General features: G+C 44.0%; 1 protein-coding gene across 7 annotated transcripts in view; it reads left to right on the top strand.

The window, feature by feature from the left end:
* SRGAP2 (SLIT-ROBO Rho GTPase activating protein 2) overlaps window positions 1-26,662 on the top strand; it is a 220,182-nt gene that overhangs the window by 164,829 nt on the left and 28,691 nt on the right. For 5 of the 7 annotated variants that reach the window (XM_012760302.3, XM_075996905.1, XM_012760329.3 and 2 more), the window contains exons 8-13: window positions 4,593-4,817; window positions 8,664-8,765; window positions 9,799-9,996; window positions 18,857-18,941; window positions 22,309-22,336; window positions 24,193-24,217. In XM_012760302.3, the coding sequence (XP_012615756.1) occupies window positions 4,593-4,817; window positions 8,664-8,765; window positions 9,799-9,996; window positions 18,857-18,941; window positions 22,309-22,336; window positions 24,193-24,217 (663 nt within the window). The remainder of the gene's footprint in view (window positions 1-4,592; window positions 4,818-8,663; window positions 8,766-9,798; window positions 9,997-18,856; window positions 18,942-22,308; window positions 22,337-24,192; window positions 24,218-26,662) is intronic. The other 2 variants (XM_012760312.3, XM_012760352.3) reach the window with 1 other exon arrangement.

The raw sequence follows: 26,662 nt of genomic DNA, 5'->3' as shown, positions 1-26,662 counted from the left end.
GGTATTTATGTAATTTGCATACAAATACTGAATTTAAATGTTACAGTTTCCAGAGTCTTTGATAAATTTATAGATGCTTGTGACCTACATCTGTATCAAGATATAGAATAAATATTTTGATGAAAGATATATTTCTGTCACCTCAGAAAATTCCTCTTATCTCTTCCCAGTCAATCCCCCATCCCAAGGCAACCACTGTTATGATTTCTTTCACTAGAAGTTCATTGTCCCTGTTATAGAACTTCGCAAAGATGGGATTATATAGTAGATACACTTTTTTCTACCTGGTTTCTTTTGCCCAGCATGATGTTTTTACGCTTCATCCATGTTGTTTGTGTGTATCAGTGTTTTCTTTCTTTTTCTTGCTGATCTATGCAATAAAAAGGGCCAAAAGGATGCTCTGGCAATGAACCAACAGAGCAGGAGTAAGTGAGGAGCAGGAGTAAGTGGGCACATTGGCATCCTCATCTTGACAGTATCCAGAACTTGCCTTAAAACCGGGGATGAATCTTGTTCCAGTCCATTGCCATCTGTCCATACCCCATTCTGCCTCCTTCCTAAGGGTTTTGAAGCTCAGCGTGTGCTTAAGGCTTTGAGCATAAGTGAAAAGAAGTTATTTTTGTCCATGCCATTACATTGACACAAGAACTAGCCTTCAACTTCTTTTTATAGTGTGGCACAAGATTTAAACTCAGACTATAGGAATCCGCGTGAGGCATCTGACACACCAGGAAAACCTTGACTTCAAGCCAAAAAGCATTCTGAGCTCATTTGATAGTGTCTAAGAACTGTGGGCTCGTTGGAATGCAATCTTCCTCCCCCGTACTCCTGTGGCTGTCTCAACACAGGAGCAGATGGACGAGTGAAGAACAGGGCCTTGTCCTCGTGCATAGCTGGAGTGTCGTGAGTGCATGTACGTGGATAGAGAGTCTGTGACACCATGTGCACCCAAGTCAGACATGAGGGAACTTGGCTTGTTCAATAAGAAATTGTATTAAGGGCAGTTATTTTTCTCTTCTGTGTGAACGTGAAGTGAGTGTCATGAAACACTCCTTTTTCTTTCCTAGGCCTTCTATAGAGTCTCTGGGTGAGGATATCAGCTGGTAAAGGGTTAATGGGCTATCAACTCAAGTCATACATCTGGATGGGCTGTCATTAAATTCTTATAAAAATTTGATTTCCCCTGAGAGATTTTTCATCAAACATTTATATAACCCAGAAATGGCTAGGGGAGCCCAGCGTGGCCACAGAACTCATCAGAAGCCATGGAAAGCTTGCTTTGTCCCTATTGTGAACAAAATAATGTGCTGCCTCTACTTCCTGGGATTCTCCTGGGAACAGGAGGAAATATTCAGATCTCACTTACCTAACCTTGCCAGATACTGCTTCTTTGCTAAAGGCTCAGTTTCTGGCTGTTGCCCTTGCAGGTATATAGATAGCCAAGATTCTGGAAAAACTCTTCTCTTACAAATCTCCCTAGTTGGCTAGAGGCATGGAGGAGCGAGGGGGCACACTATGAGTGAGAGCCCCACTCCTGGACACAGAAAAGCTTCAGAACTGTTATGTAAATAGAGATAGTGCATTAGCCTGGGAAATCTCCCAGCCTTCCTTTGGCCATACAGAGTGAGCAAAACAAAAGACGTCAGTGGCTTCATCCATCCACTTGACTTAGGTCAGTATTCAGCCTAAGTGTGTCATTTCCTGAGAAGCTGGAATCTGTACTTGTAGCATTAGTCAATCAACGAGGAGTTTATTAGATGCCTGCTGTGAGCAAGGCCTAATGGTGAGAGATATAAAGAAGGATGAGACACTGGCCAGGCCTTCAGGAAGCTTGCCTTCTGGTTGGGGTGAGAAGAAATGGGCAAGTCACAGAACGAGGGAGTGTATTCTGTGTCAATGAGGGCAGCAGAAGATTGTGGTTCTAAGGCCTGGGGTCAGTGGAGGTCAGGATGGCAGGGTCAGCTGGCTTCCCAGAGGCTGGGAATTTGATTTGGATCTTGAAGATCTGATCCAATTCTAGTAGGTGAAGGAAGAGGATATTCTAAGAGCTGAGGGGCAGAAGTTGGTGGATTTGGATATATCAGGTTTGTTTAGTGTCTACATGGTGCCAAATATATGGAAATAGATTGCCTGTTAGCCTCACAACAACCTATGAGACTGGCGTTATCCTCATTGGAGGCGCAGAGATTAAGTGGCTTGCTTATGGTCATATATGGCTGATTTGAGACCTGTGCTTTTCTAACACTCGCCCCTAAACAAAAAGTACATCACTGGTTCAAAGCAGAAGAATCTAAAGAAGATAGAGGGAGCTGGTGTTGGATGGCGGGGCTGAAGACAGATATAATTTGTTCTGGCTATTGGACCTTGCTCAAGTTATTTATCGTCACTGAACCTCAGCTTCTGAGTCTGAAAAATTAAGATAATACCGAGCTCACTGGGGTTATCGTGAGGATTAAAATAGAATGTATGTAAAGCACTTAGCACGCTGACTGACATATAGTAAGCACACATAGTGAATAGAAGCATCTTCTAAATTTCCAGATTGAGGAAGCTGGCTTTTACCTCAGGAAAAAAAAAAAAAAATGAGAGGTATTTTAGGTTCTTCAGCAGGGGTGTGGCAGAATAAAAGTCACATTTTAGGCAGCGAAGCAGGTGGCACTGTTGTAAAATGGTAAGAGTATGAAAGAGGGTTCAGGTAGTGGGAATGGAGAGGAAAAGGGAATTACCAAAAATAGGTAAAGGTTTTTGACGGGCACCTTTCCTCCCCCCAATTCGACCCCTTACCCACCTGCCCCCTGACATACACGCTGTGGGCAGTGTCATTTCTGCTCGTTCGACTCACAGGCCCAGAGTTCGTCATCAGGGTCCACGCAGAGCTGGTCAGGAAGGCTTACAGGTTCCTGGGCAGCCTGGTGAGACCAGCAGCGTCTCCCAGAGGTGGGAGGATCCTGCACGTGCAGCCTCCTAATCAGCCGCCTTTGTCTGGCTCCCACTTGCTCTTCCCCCCGACTGAATGTAACGTCTTTCCATCCTCGGCCTCTAGTGAAGCTGTAACTGCTGTTATTCCGCCGCAGCCAGGCACCTGCCGGGGCCTGCTGGCACTGAACCCAGAGCCCAGCCTGACGGATGCTCTCACTGAGCTTCTTGTCAGGTGCCAGGAAGGAGGAGGCATGTCACATGCTTTTTCTTCCCCAATAATGCCTGTTCCCAATGTGATCATGATGAGAGGGAAAGGCTCGGGAGCGAGTTAATGTGATGCTTGCTTATGCAATGAGTTAGCAATCAGGCGGATGGCCTTACGCTGTCCATGGATTCTTCTCTGATGTTTCTTCTCAGGTTCTGGACCTCTAAGATGCTTAAGCAACCGAGGCGATAATGGGTGGCCAAAGAATCAGGATCTCTGGGTCCTTTTGGAGGGGTGGGGAATGTACTCACAGAGATACAGAATGCCACTGCTGAAGAGGGCCTTAGGGATGACATTTAGTCCAAGGAGTTTCAGACTTTTTCTCTAGCAAAAGAATTCTTTCTTCAAACCCGACCTTACACAGAATCCCAGAATATCAAATAGGAAAAAGAACAGAGCTGGCTCGGTCAGAGGAAGGATGGGAGGCTCCAGGTCCTACTAGTTGGGTTGCCCTTTTACCCCCTTCTCAAGGGCAGCCTGAGAGCTGGCACAGAACCTAGAACTCTGGTCTACAGCTTGGAAACCACTGACCTGGTCCATGCTGTTCACTGTACTGTGAAGGAAACAGGTTTGGGGGTGGGGAGTGGCTTTCCCAAGGTTGCTTGATTCCACCTCTAGTATATTTTATTTTTTATACAATTGCCTCTTCCATACAAGTTTCTTTTTTCGTTCTGCTGTAGAAAATCAGAATCCCTTATAAGATATGAGTTTCCCCAGTAGTAACACTATGCTTAGAACTTTTTGGCCTTATAAATGCTATTTCTGTAGGGCAGGGGCATCTGTTGTCAGATGCTGGGAAGCAGGAGGCATGTCAGAAATCCTAGTCTGCAGCTCAGACCTGCCTTAGAGCATTGGGAGTCGGTGGGGATGATTGTCCAGAGTCAGCCCCCCATTTTCTCCCTCTCCCACCTAGAGTTGCGTTTGCATAAATTAGCTGCGGTTGCAACACTCCTTTCAGGCCCTTGAGTGCTGAAATGGTCTGGTTTGGTTGCTATGTAGTGACTAAACCACAGTAACCCTCAGGGAGTAGCAGGCTGTATTTTTATTATTGAATTTTGTTATAAGGGCATTCCCAGATAAGCCTGAAAATGGAAGAAGATTCTCTTTAACTCTTACCTCTTTTCCTATTTATGGACTATTACTGTACAGGGCTTAATTAAATAATGTCATTTTGTTCTTATGAATTTTCTTCCTTCTAACCACTGCACAGTCCTCTCTGTTTAACCATTGAACTGGGAGTCAAGAACTGAGGCCTCTCACCCAGACCTTGGAAGTCAGAGTGTCAGCCCTCTTGCCACCCACAGCCAGTCTCATTGACGTGGTCAGATCTGCCCTGAGGACCACCCTTCCTTTCCTCCAAGCCGTGGATTGGCCCATGGTGTGCTCATGTTCCTTCTCCTTCCCACAGCAGTGCTGTGACCTAGGCTACCATGCTAGCCTGAACCGGGCTCTGCGCACCTTCCTCTCCGCTGAGTTAAATCTGGAACAGTCGAAGCACGAAGGGCTGGATGCCATCGAGAATGCAGTAGAAAACCTGGATGCAACCAGTGACAAGCAGCGCCTCATGGAGATGTACAACAACGTCTTCTGCCCCCCTATGAAGTTTGAGTTCCAGCCCCACATGGGGGACATGGTGAGGCCCTCTCCTTATCTTTACCCCCCTCCCCAACGGGCTTGAATGCACTTGCGCCTAGATTCATTACACAGAAGCCATGTTATTTGGGGGGAGGAGGGGGGTGGGGAGGGAGGCCTGGGACTGGCTCCCTGTCAGGTGAGTGAGGCACATTCTACTCACTGAGCACACGATTACCGAGTGCCTGCTGTCCACCAGGCTTAGCTGTAGACATTGGAGATTAGAGTCCTCAGCAAGCTTACACTTCTGAGATTAGGAGAGAGTTAGAAAAATGCATGGGGGAGGCATCTGAAGGGACCCAGCAGGATCAAAGAAGGTGAAAAATAGCAGGTCCATTCTAAAAACTACTAACAGTGCACCATGGTGAAAGGAAGGTGGTGGTAAGGCCAGAAGGCTGAGGTGGGGCCATGTCCTAGAGGCTCTTATGGGGGAGGGGGACTAAGCTGGGGAATGGCGTGATCCTTTGACAATTGGCAGAGTTCTGAAGAATCATATTCTGTTGAGTTTAGAAGATTATGATAAAGTGTATAGTTCTGCTTGAGTATTGACCAAAAAAGAATAGGTGCCTACTAAGATACCACTCTGAAGGCCTGATGCTGGTTACCCAGGCAGGGGAGCGTGAACACAGGGGCCTTGTTCTGGGCACCACGTCCAATGACTACAACAGAAAGGGCCGAAATAAACTAAAAGGAGAGGAAAGAGAAGCTCCTGGGTTTTCATTGCTCTGAATCTTTTGGTTCTACTTGTGATGGCTGTGCATACAAGTCAGAAAGAACCTCATTCCTGTGGGTAAGAACCACCATTTCACCTACTGGTTACATCAGAAGGAGGATATATAGGCTTATGTAATAGAAAAGATCAAGACGGTGAGACCCTGTCTCTACAAAAAATAGAAAATTAGCCAAGTGTGGCAGCTCATGCCTGTAGTCCCAGCTACTCGGGAGGCTGAGGCAGGAAGATCACTTGAGCCCAGGAGTTTGAGGTTGCAGGAAGCTATGATGAGACCACTGCACTCTAACTGGGGCAACAGAGCAAGACCCTGTCTCAAAAAAATAATAATAAAATAAATCAAATGGATCTCCAGGCATGGTTGGATTTAGGACCAGGAACTTTACCCAGACTCTCTCTGCTCTACTTCCTCTGTGTTAGCTTTGTTCTCAGGTAGGCCCTTGTCCCGTGGAGCCAAGGTGGCTACATTTCCAGCCTTATTTCCTGGTGGGCTGAAATCTACTGGAAAGAATATCTGCCTCCCTCCTCAAAGCCCTCACTAAAGCATCGTGTGTGTCATTAGTTTTGATTGGGTGAAGTGCTTATCCCTAAGCCAATCCCAGGTATCTGCAGCTGGCGGGTTGGCTTATGCTGGGGTCACGTGCTCCATCCAGAGCACATGGCCTGAGTGGTGGAGTGGGGTCCCCCAGAGGGCAGTCAGACCAAAGTTGCAAAAGAAGGAAGAGCGGATACCAGGGGACCAAAAAAAAAACAACGTGCTCTCCCTAGCAATGGTGCTTCCCTTAGGATTAGTATCCAGATTCTCTAGAAATATCTGTACCAAAATGACAGCTGTAGCAGTGTAAACAGAGGATCTTCTGTCATCAATAGGCCACCATGGAGTGGAGGTCATTTCTATCCTAAAGACAAAAATGTGGAGATGATTTCTTTCCTCTCCTGCTTGGGGAAAATCAAACCATTCACAGTTTGCTTCCATTGCTGTGGCTTAGGAAATGTCAGTGTCTGAACAGATGGGGAAGTGAGACGGCAGCATGTGCAATTAGAATTGAGGGAAGGGGTGTCACCGAGCCCCAGGAAGCCCCATTCCTCACCTGCCCTGGCTTCTGGTCAAACTTGCCTTCCAAGCCCTTTCTCCAGCTGCCGCTGAGATTCCTTCCCAAGGATCAGTGGAACTTGGGGACCAGCTGAGTGGAGTGATACATTTTCCCGTGTTGACTGGGTTGCCTTCTGAGCCAAACAGCTTGTCTCCATAAAGGGGGAATCCAGATGCTGGGTGCTCAGGCCCCCTCCCCGCCCTGTCAGAGCTTTATTTCCATACTCCAGAGTACAGCTGGAATGCATTACCTTGCACCCCGGTAGCGGACCATTGCCAAACCATGCATCCACAGCTCAGTTGCTTCTTAAAGGAACAGGCTTGGAGGTGACTTTCCCTCCATGATTCCTCCCTGCTAGGTCTGGTTTACTTTAAAATCAATAGCTCACTCTTCTGCCTGGGCCCTCCCCTTGTGTGATATAGCTGATCAGTGGCTGAGCCAGGCAGCAGCCAGGGCCATTCCTAGAGCTTGTAAAGGTTCTATATTCCAGTCTAGCTTTCAGATGAGTGAAAATAAAGTGAGATGAGAGGGTGAGTCGTTCTTGGGCCCTACAGCTAAGTCTATCCCCACCAGTGTGGGCTGTCTGTAGATTATGCAGGCAACAAAAGGGAGCTGCCTGGAAGTCCTTGAACTAGGGCCAGAGTTCGGGTGGCATTTTGACCGGAAGCCCTGGAATTGGCCAAGGCCCCACATTGACTGGTGTTTCTGGGGCGCTCAGCACATGAAATGATGCCAAGTGCTCTCAGATGTACTAGGAGGAGGTACTTGGCTCCACTCTTGGTGCCCCCAGAGGCTTGTGGGGCTCTGGATGCCTGACCGGTGACATCAGACAGCCAGAGAGTTTCACTCTTGGCGCTAACACATTCTGGCCACTGAGCTTTCTCCATTGTGTCTGATTATCCAAGAGCCAGAGTGAAGTCAGCTCTCTTCAGATCTGAGAGCTGGCTCAGGCCAGCCTTTCAGCTGGAGGAGGAGGTCAAGTCAGTTGGGAGCTTAAAAGCCAATGGAGAAAAAGGTCAAGTCCCAGCTCCCTCCATTTGAAGAGAGGTTTTGTCTTTTCAAGCAAGAGAATGGTCTGTGGGCCTGTGAATGTGCCCACTCATTGCCGAGGAGGCCGGAGGCCGGTTCTATCCCGATAGCTCTCTGCAGACAAGAGGCTAGAGGACACATGGTAGCGAGGTGACAGGAGTTGCCTTCACATGGGTCCTGCCTCCCAACTCTCCCAGCCTTCTGTTCCTCATCCGTCATCCTGGGGACTGTGGGCGACCTCATGCCGTAGGCACACTCCCATCTGGAGACAATGGATCCAGCCATTCCTTCACAGGGGAAAGCTAGTTGACAATAATCTTTGAGAGAAAGGCAGACTCCTCTCCCACAGAGATCTACTGATGACCTAGGATAAAATGATGGCTCTTTGGAAAATGCCAAGTCCCACCAGATTCCATGCCCTCTGGGGCCCTCTAACATAGCCTGTGATACGATCTTGTTCCTGGCTTCACGTTCTCTTTCATTGAATCAGAGCTCTCACATGGAGCCTGGGTTTATAAACACATGCTGGCAGCCAGCAGCAGCAAGTTAGCCTCCTGACCCACTTCTCTCCTGCTTTCACTCTGGCGCACAAAGGGGGACGAGGGAGGGGCCAGAGAGGTGGCCACTTGGACCTCTAGCAGGAAATCCTCAGTGTGCCAAAGCGTTGTGTTTCTGGAGCTGGGGCTGCCTACGGCACTCTTCTCTAGCACTGTCAGCCTTCCATGGAGCTGCTGCCCCTGCCAAGCAGCAGCCTAGAGGTGAGCTCCAAAGAGAGAGACCTGATCTTTCCAAACTGATTCCCTTCCCCATTCCTTTCATGAGCTATTTGGTCCTGAAAAGGATCCACACACATTGGCTTTGGATTTCGTTTCAACATAGAAACTGCAAGCCTTACACCTTGAATATGAGTGGTTTTATTACCAGTAGTGGGAACTCTGGAACCACCAAAAGAACCGTATCCTCTTCCTGACCTGGTGTTGCTTTCTTTTGGCAGGCTTCCCAGCTCTGTGCCCAGCAGCCTGTCCAGAGTGAGCTGGTGCAGAGATGCCAACAACTGCAGTCTCGCTTATCCACTCTGAAGATTGAGAATGAAGAGGTGAGTTTTCTGCTTAGGGGGGCTCAGAGCCACCTTCGGAGTTCCCCTGTTGAACCTCTTGCTGCTGCCCATCTGGGAGCAGGTGGAAGGAGCATGCAGAGAATGTCCGGGCTGCCGCAAACATTTCCTAGCCAAATGTAGGCTTGGACTTTCCCCCTCTGCTACATCCTGCCCTTGAACTCCAGGAAGTTGCTCTTGCATTGCCAAAGGTTGTGCTCTATTTTGAGCTTTTGTAAAATGCTTTTTTCCCCCTCTACACATTTAATCAAAATGGCACTTGGCAGCTGTCTGAACAATATTGTGTCTCTGAAACCACCCCCTCATGCCTAGTTTTTTCCAGCATTTTCAAACAAACAGAGGCCTTTGACTTTGACACTTTAAACATCTCCATCCTCTTAGGAAAGGGTGACTTTCTTCTGGTCCCAATATATTTGCTTTCAACAACCAGTTCAAAAGGGCAATATGATTGATGATCCAGCTTTGTGTTGAGCTCAGTTGGCTTCTTACTTTGCATCTCAGTAATTCTTATTTTTCTCAGGAAGATCAGAAAGGATTGGGGATGGGTCACTTCGTGTGCAAATGAGCAAACAGGTTCATCAATTTGTTGAAGGTCATGAAACAGAACCTGGGGCTTTGGAGGACTAGGCCCTTCACACATTTTAACTAGCTGTGTGTACAGAGGGGTTGGTTTGGATTTGTTTCATTGTCTTTCCCTTAGCACTTACATTATAACGAAGAGTTAATATTAAAATTTAAAAGTTAACATTAAATAAAAGAACTAGGTCAAATACATAGCTCAAAGGAGGTAGTGGCTTCTAGGTTCCCATTGGAGAGAGTAGCGTGCTGTCGCAGAGTCCACGTGATGTTTATCACTCCCTTCACACTGTCCGGTGGGAAGCAGAGCTGCACCCTCTGGTGGCATTCTCTGTCCTTCCCCAGCCCGCTCCCTCCCCCACTTCTCCAAGCTTCTCCGTCCCCTGCTTTTTCGCAGCCCCCATACCCCCAAACATTATGTTGGCCCTTGTTATTGCAGGTAAAGAAGACAATGGAGGCCACTCTGCAGACCATCCAGGACATTGTGACTGTCGAGGATTTTGATGTGTCTGACTGCTTCCAGTACAGCAACTCCATGGAGTCCGTCAAGTCCACAGTCTCAGAAACCTTCATGAGCAAGCCCAGCATTGCTAAGAGGAGAGCCAACCAGCAAGAGACAGAGCAGTTTTATTTCACGGTAAGGGAGCTCTGTGGCCTTTAAAGAGCATCAGCACTGCAGCACACAAGGGAGACTTGGCACTCACAGTCCTTGTGAAGTGTCTGAAGGGCAGGCTTTGCATATCATAGATTTGAATATGGGCATACTCTGAGACCAGCCCTACACTTAAAGGAATACATATCTAGAAGTTGTATATAACTAACAGGGACCACCAAGAGAAAGGATGCTCCTAAGTATACTACTAATAAGATTTTTTTTTTTTAAGAAATTTTTAACCAGCTAGTAGGCATTCATTTGAAAGCTTCCTTCTCAGCCACAGGGGATCAAAAAAGGGGGAATTCATTATTTAGTTCTTAGGAACTACATCCAAATTTTTGGATAGCACATATCTTATTTTTAAAAGTCTATAGTCTCTTCTAGGTGATATGATGACATTATTTTATGACTTTCATTGTTGGGAACCTATTTTCATAATTATTGGTGAAATTCAAAGGGACAGGTAATATATAGCATTGCTGTTTTACAGAGAATTCTAAAACATTGTATTTTATTATTCATTTATTTGCAGTCTTCTTTTAGACAGATGGACTAATTTTTTTTAAGTATTGTTAACAGTCCTTTGGAAGGTTGCTAGTTGGTCTTTGGTGCTGCTTGTTAATAATGATTTTGAGCTTGCCAAGTAGGATTCATTGCCTGGACTAAAATTTATTTCTTAATCTTCTGATGACCAAGAAAGGAAAAATTAAGTTTGCAGATGTAGGATGAAATGTAGCCAGTGATTATGCATACTGATTCTGAATGAAAGGAATTAACTTGTTCTTCAGTTAAGAAACACAGTCTGCATACAGTAAATTGAATTTTTCTTCCAACTGGAATGATTTGTTTAATTCTTCATTGAACACCACCCTTTATCTATTAAGAACACTAATGATTTGTTAATTTCTCTTTAAGAAATCTGTTTTTTAATTAGTTAAGCTCAAACTTCAGACTTTTTTTATCCTAGAGAAAACTGCTAAAAGAGAGTGATTTATCAGTATTGTTCTTCTAAAACAACTTTTTAAAAAATTATTATAACAAAGTAAAGCATGCTCATTATTAAACTTTAGAAGGAAAAAGAAGAAAATTAAAATTTTCCATAGGCAGTTCATTTCTCCATCAGCCAGGAAGGACATGTTGAGGTTGGCATAGCCATCAATGACAGTAACTACCATGGCTTCCAGCACTTGGACAAAATCTCAGGTACGTGGCCTCCTGGCCAGGCATCTGTGGTTTCGTGTTGTCGGAGCATTCGTTGTATCCCTGGGAGTTGCAGCTTTCTATAGGTTTGCTGTGGCTGAACCAAGAAAGAAGGCATATGCAGATTTCTACAGAAATTATGATTCTATGAAAGATTTTGAGGAGATGAGGAAGGGTGGTATCTTTCAGAGTGCAAAGTGATTTTGGAATATAAAGAATTTCTTTGCATTGATTTACATAAAAGTTTGTCACTCACCTGTGTTCCTGAGCTATGAATATGCGGGCTCAGGACTAGTTTGTCTTGATAAATAAATAAAAAATAATAAAATAAATGAAAACTATCCATAGTCCTACCACCTAGAGATAATGGCATTGGAATATATTCCTTTATAATCTCTTTTCTATGCATATATAAACATATGAGCATATATTTGTAATTTTATTACAAAGAATGGGAAGCTGCCATATATATTGCTTTCCAATCTAAGTCATTTAATTATAACATTCTTTAAGCATATTTATGAGTTAAATAATAAAATCTACACAAGAAATTATTGATATTTTGGCTCACGCATTCATTTTTGTAAAATATTTAATATGCTGCTTGATTTTGTAGTGTTCAATAAATGCTAAAAACTTATTTTCACCATCATCATTCTTAATTTGTTTATTAATCATTGAATTTATTTATTATTCATTGATCATTTATTGAGGATTTACTGTTTGCCAGACACAGTACTACAAGTTGGGAATGCTGACAGTGTAATATGAAGAGGGAATGATGGGATTGGGTATGTAAAGGGATAACTTTCATTTTTACTTCATATATTCCTAAACAGTTACAATAGATTGATTTTTATAAAATCAAAACAATAAAAATTTTTTAAATGCATATGTGCACATCTTCCTGAATGGCAACCAGGATGAGTGGAATTGAGGAAGCATCACACACACAGTGATTTTGTGCTTGATCTTGATGGATGAGCGAACCAGGCGGGGAATCAGGGAGGAGAATGGCACTCCTTGAGGAAAGAGCAGCATGTGCAAAAGCATAAAGGCATGCAAAAACCTGGCTTAGGTGTTAAGAGAATTTTCTGACTATAATGAGGGATGTGTCACCTCCCCAAGCTTCATTATCTAAGGAGCTTGTTGAACACTCTCTAGAGGCTTTTAATAATAGGATTGTTTGGCTGGTCTGTCTGGACTGCATAGATATAACACTATTTAAATAACCCAATCTCATTACATTGCTGAATATTTCCATTTTTTAGGTTAAGTAAGAAATTTTGGACTTAAAAATCTGTATTTAAGACAGTCTTTAGGCCGGGCGCGGTGGCTCACGCCTGTAATCCTAGCTCTCTGGGAGGCTGAGGCGGGTGGATTGCTCGAGGTCGGGAGTTCGAAACCAGCAAGAGCGAGACCCCGTCTCTACTATAAATAGAAAGAAACTAATTGGCCAACTAACATATATTAAAAAATTAGCTGGGCATGGTGGCGCATGCCTGTAGTCCCAGCTACTTGGGAGCTGAGGCAGGAGGACTGCTTGAGCCCAGGAGTTTGAGGTTGCTGTGAGCTAGGCTGACGCCACGGCGCTCACTCTAGCCTGGACAACAAAGTGAGACCCTGTCTCAAAAAAAAAAAAAAAAAAAGAAAAAAAGAAAAAAAAAGACAGTCTTTGTCAGAATTGCTTTTGGGCTTTAAATGAATCTATAAAATTTGTATTCAGGGTTGACCTTTAGTAAAAGCAGGAATGACCGTGTTCAAACTGGTGACCTCTCAAATCCTTTCCCCCTTTCGCCTTCTGTCTGAATGCATTGTCCTCTAACCCATTTCCTGTCTTTTGTGGCCCTAGTGCTACTTATCAAAATTGTGTGCAAATTTCCTTGGCTAGCAGGAACAATTTTTGTCTAGACTTGTCTAGTAATGGATTTATAAGAGAGTTCCTCATCTTTGTGACTTGTGCTTCAAATGCATCATATAATTCATTTCATGATAAAAGAGCTTTTTTTTGGCTAGTGAAATAGACATTTAAGAAAAGGAGTGCCCATGTTAAACAGAGTGGCTGCCAATTTACCATGCAACCCATATAAAGCCAATATAAATGCAGATGTGCTTTTTTTGTCTGTTGCCTCTACCAAACTGTTGCCCCTGTGTTTTTTTCTATGCCCTTCAAAGATGTCAGAGCAGTGCATCCTGTAAGCTCTTTTTGGAAAGTTGAGAAAGGAGTCCCTTGTCATGGCTTGACTCCTAGGTAGTATGCCTAGTGACCATAGCTGGTAGGAAAGCTTTCTGACTACTGGTGGCCATCATCAGACTGATTTGCCAGATGACATCAATTAGAAATTTGAAACATTCTCTATAAAGATCTTGCTTGCAAGAGTCTCAGGAAAATAATCATGAAATTTTAAAACTTGAATTGATTTTTAAAAATCCTCTAACCCAACCTTTCTCATTTGAAAGAAAATAAATCCAGAGAGGATGAGTAGGTCATTCAGGGTTCTCCAGTAGGGCTGAACCGGGAACTCTGGTCGTCTGGTCTCTATACACAGGCTTTTTCTCTCCACCCTGCTGAAGAAGCTGAGACCAAGGGAAAGGCTCAGGAGCAGCTCAGCAACTTTCTCCTCTTATTTGCCCTAAGTGGGGACATGTCTTCTGATCTCCTTGGCTTTGTGTCTATCACTCATCTATTATAACACATAATTCAGCAATGCCTACTTTTTTCCCATTGCCTTTTTTATTGCGATTGTTAAAAATAGATTTTTTTTTAAGGTGCAAAGATTTCAAAAGGGCATACAGGAGAAAGTATTGTGAAGCTTCTTTTCATTCCTGACCCCTTCTCTCCTCCCTTCTGCTGGTGATTGAAACCAGTTTCTTCTGTGTCTTTCCAGAAATAGGCTATATATGGGCAACAACTGACGTATCCATGAACACCCCTTAATACAATAAATTACATTAGAAATGGAATGAAATAAAATAGAAGTATTCCATTCATACTGTTCTTTACTTTCTTCACTTAATTTATTTTGGATATTATTTTTATATTAGTCCAAAAAGATCTGCCTCCTTTTTCAATGGCTGGACAGAATTCCATTGTCTGGATGCACCATCACTTATTTAACCAGTTCCCTGCTCATCGGCAGCAGTCCTCACTGTTTAGCCAAGGATTCCAAGCCTTATTAAGGCTGGCATTTTTCCTAAGTGTTTCCTTGTATGGGGAGTTGGAGTATGAGGTTTTGTATGGGGAATGGAGCAAGGAAGGGGTTAAGGATTATAGCTGATAGAGTAACAAAGCTAGACTGCCCGAATTCTTAGGGACAGGTTCAGGTAAGGTAATAAGAGAGAAGGCAGTGTCTTGGCCATTGGGGCACTGGGCTAGACCACTGGACTTCCAACTTGTGATCTAAGATCTTTTTATCTTGGTATTTTCTTGCAGGCCCTTGGTAAATGTGTGCTAAGCAGGTACAAATGAGTGAATGCCCCTGCCATGTCAATTAAACTGGGGAGATGTGCTCCATTTGAGGTTTACGCTATTATGTATTCTGTCTGACAGCTGTTTCCTATTTTAAAAATTGATGGGGAGGAGGGGAAATGTCAGCGTGCCTGGATGGTGGGGAAGCAGCACAATGATGACATCTGTGTGTCTCTGTGCATGCAATTGGCTAGGCGTAGATTCCTGCTGCCCACTCCACCCCTTTGTGGCAGTGGAAACTTACGGCCTTGGGTTCACACAGATTGAATCCAAAGCATAAGCAAGATCCTATGGGTTTTATACCCCCGTGGTAAGAGTGTATTTAAAGTAAAGATTTGAAAAGTATTCTCATGCCTCTTACTAATTTTTTGAAAGGCTCAAAACCTTCTGCCTTGATTCAGCTTCTTACATTTTAGCACAAAGCAAAGAAGTTTAGGGAAGGAATGTTTTTAAGTTAGCTGAGCAGGTGATTCAGGCATAAGGAACACTTTTTGAGTACCTGCTATGTGCCAGGCCCTGTGCCAATCACAGTACTGCTTGTTACCCAGTTTCATTCTCAACAGCTTTGTGAGAAAGATACTATTCCCATTTTTCAGATGGAGAAACTAAGACAGGAGGCAGGGGTTAAGTGACCTGTCCCAGGTTAGAAGAGTTAGTAAGTGTAGAATATTCCAACTCAATCTTTTTCATTTTAATGCAACTAAAATGTCAGGGAGGGAGGACTCAGAAAGATAAATTATTATGTTAATACTTTTCAGTAAACAAAACTCATTGCTGACAGTTAATAACCAATTAGGAATTATTAGGAAATGAATTAATGAAATCATAAAAACTGAATTGAAGTTTCACAATGGTAAAACACAAAACAAAATAAAACCCCCAATAGACTCTTTGCCTCCCATCCTACTTTTTGAAGAAATTCTCAGTTTTGATCCATTTGAGTGTGAAAGTTGTGGGGGATGGGCACTGGTCAGACTGTGTTTTAGGAACTTGGTTTTATTTTGGTGATACCAAGAATAAAATATTACCTTTTCTTTTGCTCCTCCATTGAGGAAACCACCAGCTAGCTAATCACTTTACTTTTTTGCGCATTTGTTGAGGGAAGCTGAGTATAGGAAGTGAAATGAAAGAAAATTAATGACCTAATATTGGAACATGCCTTGAATAAGGAAAGTGACCCTAATTGCTCAAGGAGGGAATTTTGAGATTTGAGATAATAAGCAGCTCTTTTCTTGGCCTCCTGGTCTCCAGAAATCATTGAAGGTCACCTATTCTTCCCTTGCCTTCAGCTGTCTCAGCTCCTTTCTCTGTGTGTCTGTCCCGCAGCACCTGGAATCTTCCTTCTAACTCAGCTCTACCAATAAAGGCAAGGCCATTTATCCCCAGCTTAGGTCTCATACACATGAATGCTGACTTAGGGGCGGGGTGGGGGAGTGATACACAACATGCCTACAAACTCTGGAATGCCTTTACTTTCCCAACCCCAGCTCACATAGATGGAAAATTCCCAGCCATGGTTTCCACGCCAGTATAAGGGATGCAATTGACACAGTTTTGATCCTTCAGGGTTTAATGGAACCTGAAAAGGTAATCCATCATCCCTCTTTATCAGATTATTATTTATTTTTAATGGTTCACCAGTGACAGCCACAGTTAGCTAGTGAACTGGGAATATGAATGAAAAAATGATTTCTGGAATCACAAGTAGAAACATGAGTGAAGGGAAGGAATTTGCATTCATCTGTTTTCTGAGCAGTCTGGTCTTGTTTTGAGGGTTATAGCTTCTTGGTGAATTTTCCTCATTAGGAAACCTTTAAGAATCTCCTTCCAAAGAGAGGCTTTTGAGGACTGCATCCTTACCAGTGGATGTTTCCTGAAGGCTTTTCACCTATGGGTCCTAAAGTACTGTTCCAAGCCCACAATTAAGCATTGGTTGGGGATTAGGATATCACCCAGGGAAGACTGACAGCAGGTGAGCTGGCAGCTGGAGCAGATGGAAAAGGGAAGGTGACAACAGAGCCTATTTTCATGCAGATGTTCTCGTGCAAAAGCATAAAGGAGCAGAGGGAACAGGTTGTGAATAAGGCAGCAGGAATGATTTGGTATACAGTGTGTTTTGCTTTGCTTTATACTTAATTTAGAGATGAGGGGCACACTTAAGGGCTTGGTTTATAACTGCTGAGGAAGGTTCTATCCAGAGGAGAGTGAGACTACTCATTTATTTACCCATTGGGTATCTGTTATCTGTAAGGCATTGAGACTAAGCATCAGGGACACAGAGAATAATGAATGACATGGTCTCTGACCATAGGGAGGAGGCTGTCTAGAGAGAAAGACATATGAGTGATAAACCTTCTGCTACAGGGCTTTAAGAGAAGTGCTGTCATGCAGATTTTCAAGGTACACACAGGACCATCTGGGTGAGCACAGGTGGGCCAGGGATTGCATCCCGGAGAAAGCAGGTTTTTTCTTTTGTTTTTGAGAGAGAGAGAGAGAGAGAGAGAGACAAGCTCTTGAGTTAAAAGTTCACATTGTACAGAAAAGTATAGAGTAAAAGTAACTCACATTTTTTCACCTTTTCTTTCTACCAGTCTTAACCCTAAGTGGTAAATAGCCATGAAAACAACGGTTTGACGTATAATTATGTTTTTCCTTAATACACATTAAAAGACAGACAAAACTATTTTAGTTTAAAATGTTGTATCTGCTTACCACCTCAACAATCTTACACATCACCAGTGATTCACAGGTCACACTTTGGGAAACCCTGCCATTTGGCTTCTGAGTTAGACATGGGCCGATGACCTCCAGTCTGGCAGACTGACAGCAGGAGTTACTTTTACTCTATACTTTTCTGTACAATGTGAACTTTTTAACTAAAAGCTACTGCAGTAGGAGACAACCAAGGCAAACTGAGATCCCAAGAATGGCTGTGGGGGAGAGTGCAAAAGACACTGTGTGACAAGTTCAAAGGCCTAGGGTCCAGGCCTGCCACTACCACTTACTAGCTTGCAACAATCAGCAATTTTATTAACACCCCCTCCCCTGAGCTCATATTCTTATCTGTAATAAGGAAATAATAGTCTACCCTATGTGCTGTAAATAGTTATTATGAGAATCAAATGAGAAAATATATACTAAAGTGCTCTAAAACACCTCAAGCTGCTACACATATAAAAAGAATTAATATTGTGAAGTTTAATTCTGCTTCTTTCCTTCTGCTCTGCGTCACAATGAATGGAGCATTTTATCATAATGGTTAAGAGCACACGCTGCTGTATTGTCAGACTGCATGTATTTGGATAGATTCCCCACTCACTCTTTGACCTTGATCAACTTAATTAAACTCTCCAAACATCAGTGCCCTCATCTGTAAAATGGGGATAATGATAATAATAGTTCTTAGCGTTGTTTTAAAGATTGATGAATTGTCTGGGAAAATACAGTCTCTCACTGGACAGACAAGGGTTGAGAGAGAGCAAACCTGCAAGTGCAGCACAGCAATCATATTTTGACTGTTAGAGCAGGTGGGATAACATTTCCAAAACCTCATCTTGTATTTGGAACTGTATGTGTGTATGCAAGTCGGGGGCGGGGGGCGGCAGCCCCTTCCCCTGAGTGCTCGACTTCCCAAGCTTTCCAGAAAGACTCCATTAGAGCGGAGAAGGAGGCTGATTGGGATGTGGCTCAGACAAAGATGCTCTGCATGCCGGGCTTGCAGCTGAGGCGGGGCTGAGCGTGCCAGTGGCACTGATCCTGGTGTGATGGAATGCACCTGGAGAGGGGCCAGGCAGGACAGGATGTCAGCGGAGGTGTCTAGTAGCAGGTGTGTGTCCTTGTACCAAGAAGACCGGGGCTCAGGGGTCTATCCACCCTCCCTGCTCTTCTTCAGGGAAACTGAAGCAGACAGATGGGGGCTCTAGGAAAGAGTTTCTATACACTAGCCAACGTGGAGCTCCCAGCAAAACGTGGAACACGATACTAATCTGCCATGAAAATCAGCAGCTGCCCGTATGCTCAGGGCCTTAAAGAAATAAAAAATGGACCTGGTGGAAATTGGGTCAGAAACCAAATAACCTCTAAAACAGGGAATTGAATTGTCCAGCTGAGATCCGTGATTTTTTTCCTTCTTCAGGAGACTGATGACTCTTTCTCCTCCTTCCTCTCTTGTAGAAAATGAAGGAGTACCTGGAGGGCAGGAACCTCATCACCAAATTACAAGCCAAGCACGACCTTCTGCAGAAAACCCTAGGAGAAAGTGAGTGTGGGAACCCTCTTGCTAGAGCCTGGCAGTGAGACCAGCTCAGCTTTCTTGTCGAGCTCACGCCTCCATCCTCAGCCAAGTGGACTCGATCTCGTTATTCGAATGCGTTTCTTTTCCTGGCCTGTTAGATGTGGAAGCACGTGCCCCCAGTGACTGCTTGAGTAATGGGGAAAGGCCAATGCTTAATGAAGCACTAACGTGCATCATCTATTTGTTTAAATGGAGCATGTCTGCTCTCCGCCCAGTCCCCCTCCTCCACTGCCTGCCGCGGCTGGGGTAACGGGCTGAGGGGCACTCACTCTCCAGGCGCTTTGTTAAAACTCTCAGTCCTCTGTGGCAGGACCCAGGCTGGAGCAAGAAGGCAGGGAGCTGTGAGATGAGATCCCCAGCCACTCTGAGGAGGGGTGGGGATCCTCAAATGCAGGAGGGATGGACAGACTGCCACTTTCTGTAGCTTCCAGCATGAGTATCAGTTTCCCTCTGCTTTGAAGGGTCCTGACGTTGTCCAAGTGCTTTGAAGGTCCCTCTGCTGTGGCTGTGCTCAGGCCACGGTGCTGAATGGACTGTCTCGTCTCCTAGGATGATTTTAACCAGACCCTGGAAAGTAGCGAGGCAGAGAACTGGACTGGCACTCTGCAGTGTCTCTCCTCGGCTGTCAAACAGAAGGCGGAGGCTGGAAGAGAAGTTTCCCCGGGGTTTTTTGGCGCCCTGCCCGGGTCTCCTGCCTAGCTCTCTGCATCCTATGATTAATGGGATTCCCAGGTTGGGGATGCCTCTGAATGCCCTTCCTCCCTCCCCCACTAATCTCCTCACGTAAAGATGTGAGGGAGAAGAAGAGGAGGGAGGCCACAGGGAATATGTGTTAACATCAGTGACAGACAAGCCTGCACTCACAAAGAGCTCTAACATTTTTAAATAAATTCTTGAGCACTCTTCAGACAAACTGCAGAGTGTAGGAAAGTGTGCAGTACTCATTGGCCCAGGATTGGAGCCCCACTTTTTTTTTTTTTTGAGGCGGAGTCTCGCTCTGTCACCTGGGCTAGGATGCCGTGGCGTCAGCCTAGCTCACAGCAACTTCAAACTCCTGGGCTCAAGCAATCCTCCTACCTCAGCCTCCCGAGTAGCTGGGATTACAGGTGCTCACCACCATGCCCGGCTAATTTTTCTGTTTTTAGTAGAGACGGGGGTCTCACTCTTGCTCAAGCTGGTCTCGAACTCCTGACCTCAAGCTATCCTCCCACCTCTGCCTCCCAGAGTACTAGGATTACAGGCATGAGCCCACTTTTTATACCAGAGCTTCTTACCCACCCTTCTTACTCTATCCTTTTCCTACCTGGGACAATTCCCCCAGATGATTAATTTTTTTTTCTTTAGTCTTTGATTTTGTGAGATCTCTCTCTCTCTCTCTCTCTCCCCCTCTCTCTCTTTTTTGTGCCCCCTCCCCCCATCTTGTGATTTTTTTTTTTAAGGCATTTTCTTTTATGTGAAGAAAACCTGTTAGTTAACTTCTGTTTCTCTTTCCTCCCCACCACCCAAGGGACTCAGACTAAACAGGTTTGGGCACACTGAGAGCCAAACTTTGCTTATAGAAAATCTTTACTCTTGGGTTATCAGATTGCTCCATGGGGAACTGGAGGAAAGGAAACCCAGAACTATTTGAAGCAAACTATGGCTGTTATTTCTTTTTGTCGAGACAATCTGAGCATAGCCCATAAGTAAGACAAGGAACAGGGCCTTGGGATCACAGATGTGCATGCATGCATGTGAGTGAATGGCTTTGCTCGTGCACATATAAGCACCAACCGTACTACTATGGAGGGACGAAGGCTGCAAATTGCCTTAATCTAAAGATGACAAGTTCTAGCACTAAAGAAAAAAAAATTGTAAGTCTTCCTGTGCGCAAGTCATCATGTCATTGCTTTCTGTATATATTTGTCACCATAATGCAAGAGTCCCTTGTTCTTGCCACAGAGGGATAATTGATGTGTATGAATATTCCAGAATGGAAATGGGGCAGATGTTGAAAATAATGGCTCAGAATAATATTTTTGCAGATGAAAGCTGAGCCTTTGGTAATGAGAGGCTGTTAGGGGTGGGGGATGGTTTTGCTCAAGATGAACTGATCTGTAATCAACAATTAGCAACCTTTAAAGGCAGGGAAAAGCCTCCCCCCCCCCACTCTTCCAGCCCTTGGAGTTGCCTTTCCCGAGTTTGGATGAGAAGTGTGGGAGTTAATCTCTACTTCCCCAGCTTAGCACCTGCTGGGGTTTGGCCCTGGTTTAAATAATGCAGGTCTAATACAGATCAGCCTTCCTTAACTGTGGACCCAAAGAAAGCAATATGTATTAAAGCCTGGCCCATGTATACATGGATGTATATTTTTTAAAAGCATAAGAATAATTCAGCTCTAAGAAACAATGGTGATATAGCACATCTTATATTTTCCTGGTTAGAGCTGGAACCCATACTACTAAGTGAAGTATCCCAAGAATGGAAAAACAAGCACCAGATATATTCGCCAGCAAACTGGTATTAACTGAGCAGCACCTAAGTGGACACATAGGTACTACAGTAATAGGGTATTGGGCAGGTGGGAGGGGGGAGGGGGACGGGTATATACATACATAATGAGTGAGATGTGCACCATCTGGGGGATGGTCATGATGGAGATTCAGACATTTGGGGGGAGGGGGGAAATGGGCATTTATTCAAACCTTAAAATCTGTACCCCCATAATATGCCGAAATAAAAAAAAAAAGCATAAGAATACTTCTTATGAGCTTTAAGATTTTCTATTTCATTTTTTAAAGCTGGCAATGACCCATTAAACTTTAGGGCCCACTATTGGATTGAGAACCATGATTTGATAGCAATATCAACATTTAAATCTCTCCATTCTCTCCCCAAACAGCTCCTTTTTCTTCTTCCCTTCCTAACCCCAACTCTGTGTGTATGTGTGTGTGTGTTTGTCTACTCAAGAGCAAGCAAGCTTATTCCCCCGCAAACTCCATATACAGATAAGAGAAATTGAATAGCTGAATTTTATCTCTGGGAAGGCTTCTAATAATTTGTTGTATAAAGTATGATTTGTCTTGCTATTGTTCACCTACATCCATCCCTGTTTTCCCATTGGAAAGCAGAATTTTCAAACCTAAGGTTTAGGGATACTGGCAACCCTGGACTGGGAATCACCATCAGAAACAGTTCTTGCCCAGAAAGAGGCTCTGGGTGCTTCTGTCTTTTTTTCCTTCTTTGTCACACTGTTATTGTACTAGTGGCTATCTGGAGAGATGGGCAGGGCGTGGCAATTCTGCTTCAACACAGCACAAAAATATGCTTTCTGCTTTTGTCTTTCCAACAGGTCAGCGGACAGATTGCAGTCTAGCCAGGTAAGTGTGGCCTGGAACAGGGCTGGGAAGCGATAAAGAGAGGCCCATGGGGCAGCGCATTCCCAGCCTGGGAAAGGGACAAGGAGTTGAGTTGTAAAGACATCCAGTGACTTTGCAAAGCAGTGGCCTAGGGAGAGGGTTGTTTCCTTCTCTTTGCCTTGCTGACCCCATCTGGTCTCAGATGGAAATGGACTTTTCTGAGACTTTAGGGAAAGAGCAGATTATTATCCTTTGCTGAAATAGTCTCAGAGACTCTGAAAAGCCACTGCAATGCAAGGAAAATAAATGTTCAACTCTGGAGGATCCTGGTAACCTAACCCTAAGAACTAAACTTCAACATGTGGGCTTTGGGATGTCTCTGAGCCAGAGAAAGAATATTGAGAGATAGCATTTGATCTGATTTTTTATGCCTGGAAAAGATGACAGCCCCTAATTAGTGACTATTGCCGGATAACGAAATACTACGGCACGTTGGCTTGCCAGACAGCATTGGTAGAAATTTTTCCCTGACATACAAGTATGCAGCCCTCCTGATCTTTCCCCACCTTCCCTCCCTCCCTCACCCAGCCAAATATTTTCCCTCCCAGTCATGGTACTGCTGTGAGAAAACTTGTGAGCTGGCAGAATGCAGCACGCTCATTCAGCCAGCAGTCAAGATGCCTTCAAATGTGCTGATTTAACTGGAGGAAGGGCTTTAATGGGCCGGACTCCTTAGAGACCCTGGGTTAGCCCGTTATATCAACCACTTATATCTGCCAACACACACAATAATCATGAGGCCGTTTACAATTATGGGCTCATTATTTAGAGAGAGCTTCATTTGGCTTTCATTGTTTTGTCATTGTGTATTACAATAAAGATCCCATTAATATACCAGTCTTGGTGACTACAGGCAACTAGTCCAAGGATAATGGCCTAGGATAATGGAATTCTGTGGAATATATCTTCTTGGTGATAGAGTCTTAGTGCAAGTTCACCTGAGGTCCTCTATCTACAGAAGACTCTGTGGGATTGAAAAGAGCTGAGCTGAATTTCCTGCTGCTGGGTAATTTCACTCTGTGACCTTGGGCGGCACTTTTCCCTTCTCTGAACTCTGGTTTCCTCTTCTGTAAGACAGGAGCATTGCACTAGGTCCTAGGAGCTCCAGAATTCCAAAGAGGTTCCTCAGGAGTGGCCTGGTGGCCAGGTTCTGGTCGCTGCCTTCACTCAGAGCAGGGCAGCACTGCCCTCCCTGGTTTGTGTGTTGTGACTCTAGTCAGATTTCTGTTGAGAAAAGGCTTTTGAGGCTAAACACAGCTTGAAAAACATTGACCCAGAGGATCCCTAAGGTTCCTTCTAGAATGGATGCTCTACCCTTTAAATCCAGAAAAATTGCTTCCTATAAAGATAGGGATCTTCAAGGATTTCTAAGAGGAAAACAAAACAAAACAAAAAAACCCTGTAGCATCCTTTGGTGTTTACCAGTCTCTCCTTGCAAACAGAAAGATCTTGTTGTCTAACCTAAATATATTTTAGTAAGTTGAACTAGTAAATTGAATTAGTAAATTGAACTAATTCCCTCCTATTCTAATTTTGAGTGGTGGTAGACATTAAGAGCAGGGACTGCTATGCTTTTGTGAAGAAAAGAGCATTATTGGGCTTTATTGGGGAAGTAATTGATCAAGTCTCTTAGCCACTTTCAGGACTGAGCTGAATAATGTAACTTGTTCCATTACCAGCACACAGATTGTTTTTAATTATTAAAAACTTTACTTCTGGGTTTAAGAGAGATCATTTGTCTCATTCTATCCCGATATTTTTCTTTTTCTTCACTGTTCCTGTCTTGATCGTCTCTGACTCCACGGGATCGAACACAGGCGTAGCTCAACTGTGAGGAAACAGGTAAGGGCCCGACAAGAGCCAGGCTGGTCTGGCGTGAAAATCAAGTACATCCCATAGCCGTTTATGTAACGCCAATGTGGGCGGGCAGGATAGACATTTTTCTGACTTCATGCCTACACTTGGAATGTACCATTTAGTCATAATATGTTTAATGTTATGGCAACTTCATTGCTTTAACTTCAGTTGGAGTGGTCATGGTCTTTTTGACTTGTTCCTTTCCTTTCTAGTCGTTTATCCTCTTGCATACTAGGGATTTGGTTTGACTGGGACAGATTGGTCCAGAACTACCTATGGCATCCTTTTCCAAGAGATCACAAAAGGCTGGCCATTTCCTTCGTTTGTGCTAGTATGTGGGCAACTCACGACAGCTAATTACCTAGACTAGACAGTCTGCTTTCAAGTTTGCAGATTTTGTTTGATTGTTTCTGGTGGTATAGTCATCTGGATGTATTCCTAAGACATGCTAACAATGCAAAGATTAAGTCTGGTCTAGGAAAGATAGGCAGGAGCTGTTCAACTCTGCAATTTTGTGCATGATCTTCAGTGTTGTATTAAAATCTGCTACTGGGCAGCCAGCTCTCATTACCCATATTAGGAGGGATCTTAGAGAGCAGCGGCGTGGATAATCCACATCAGTGGATAATCTAAACAGCACTTGTGCTTGTTTAAAAAAAAAATTAATTGAAGTATTTTTTTTTTTTTTTGCAGTAGCAAATTTGACTTCCTAATTATACTTTATGGCAAACACGGAAATGATTTTAAGTCCCCTAAGCTTATATCAGCTATGCAGTCGGCAGTTAGCAGGGAGGGGGTAGAGAGAGCTCAGAAATATCTTTGTATCTGCTCAAGGGAAAGCTGATCCAGGCTTTAAAAAATCATTTTGGGTAATTCACAGCAGCTCTAGCCACAGGGAGATAATCGAATGTAGAGGGTGCGTGGTTTTTGTGGTGTCAGCAGCCCTAGCGTCTCTTCAGCTCATCTGACTGCTCCAGCTGGGTGGGTGGTTCATCTGGGGAACTCAGATGACATAGGCCTCACTTGTCTTAGCTCTGCTGTCACTATTTTTCCCTCTCTCTACTTTGGACCCCATTTTGATGAGAGAGAATGCCATCAGATGTACTGACTTTTTTTTTTTTAATTATAGAAATTTCATTGCAACTCTCCTTCCACTTGTTCCTCTATTTATTCTTCTTTCCTTTCTCCCATTAATTTCATTTAAAACTAGATAGGATTGGAGTGCCCCCCAGGGATAATTTATTGCCTTTAAAATTATTAATAATAGGTGGATACCATGAAGAGGGAATACGCCTTTTTCTCTTTAACACTAAGAACAGAAATGGACAAGTTTGTTCCTTTCAGTTCCTGGACTGAAACTGGGTCTCTTGCATGTAGATGGAACGTATGTATGTGTAAGGGCTTTGCAGCCTCTGTGCTGGCTGCAGGAGTGACGGAGACCACAGTTTGGCAGGTGGTACGTGCCCTTGGTTGGGCTCACCATCGGTGGGGAATGGCACCCAGCTGGTTTGCATCCTCCTGTGCATAAGCAGTTGCAGGCAAAGTGTATTTGCCTGGTGCTAGATTTGAGTGAGAGTTCCAGGATACACCAAAAACCCCGATCAAATAACGACCTTGTTTTCCTTTTGCTGCCCCAGTTTCTCTCTAGCAGTTCAAATCTACTGGTGGATCAGCAAAAAAGCTTTTCTAAAATGGTCAGGAGGCTAAAATAGTAAGTAATTTGGAAGATGAGCACTGTTATATAAATAATCAGGAAATAAATGTTTGTTTGTTTATGGCAAATCAGCCAAACAAGAGAAAGAATTGTAGCTTTTGGTTTTTAAGGATCCCTAATGGGTTCAAGTCCTTTTTGACCTTGACAAAGGCTAGGTTCAAACCATCCCAGACCTTTCTTTAAAAAGCAGACACTTCCACTGCTACTTCTAGACCTTCCCTGCTCCCTGCAAGCCCAGCATTTTCTCTCCCGTGGCCATGAAGTCCGTATCTTTGCTGGCCCTTCTTTCTCTATTCCTCTAAATTTAGACATTCCCCCAGCGTTTGCTCCTCTCTTGACATCTCTCCATGTTTCTTCCTTTGTCCCTCTTGTTCCCTTTGATGAATCTTTCTCTCCTACTCTAAGCATCCTTTTGTTCTATAATGCTGTCTTTCTGAGTCTTTGGATCTAACTCCTCAGTGATCAACTGGATGTTTATGCTTGAAGTTACAGTAGCACCTTCTACTCTCAGCACCAGTCTCTTCGCCCCCACCACATTCTGGTTTCCTTAGCTCCTCCCTTCATTTGTCTATTTGTGTGCATGGGGACTCTCCATTTTTCACAGTCCCAGAGGCCCCAAATCTTATCTTTGATGCCTTTTTTTTTTCATTACCCACATCTAATCAGTTGTCAAGATCTATCTTCTCCTTTGGTGACAATAGAAATTAACAAATGTA

The sequence above is a fragment of the Microcebus murinus genome, chromosome 23, assembly GCF_040939455.1.
Source record: "Microcebus murinus isolate Inina chromosome 23, M.murinus_Inina_mat1.0, whole genome shotgun sequence".
Classification (NCBI taxonomy): domain Eukaryota; kingdom Metazoa; phylum Chordata; class Mammalia; order Primates; family Cheirogaleidae; genus Microcebus; species Microcebus murinus.
This window is presented reverse-complemented; position numbering and strand designations above follow the sequence as displayed.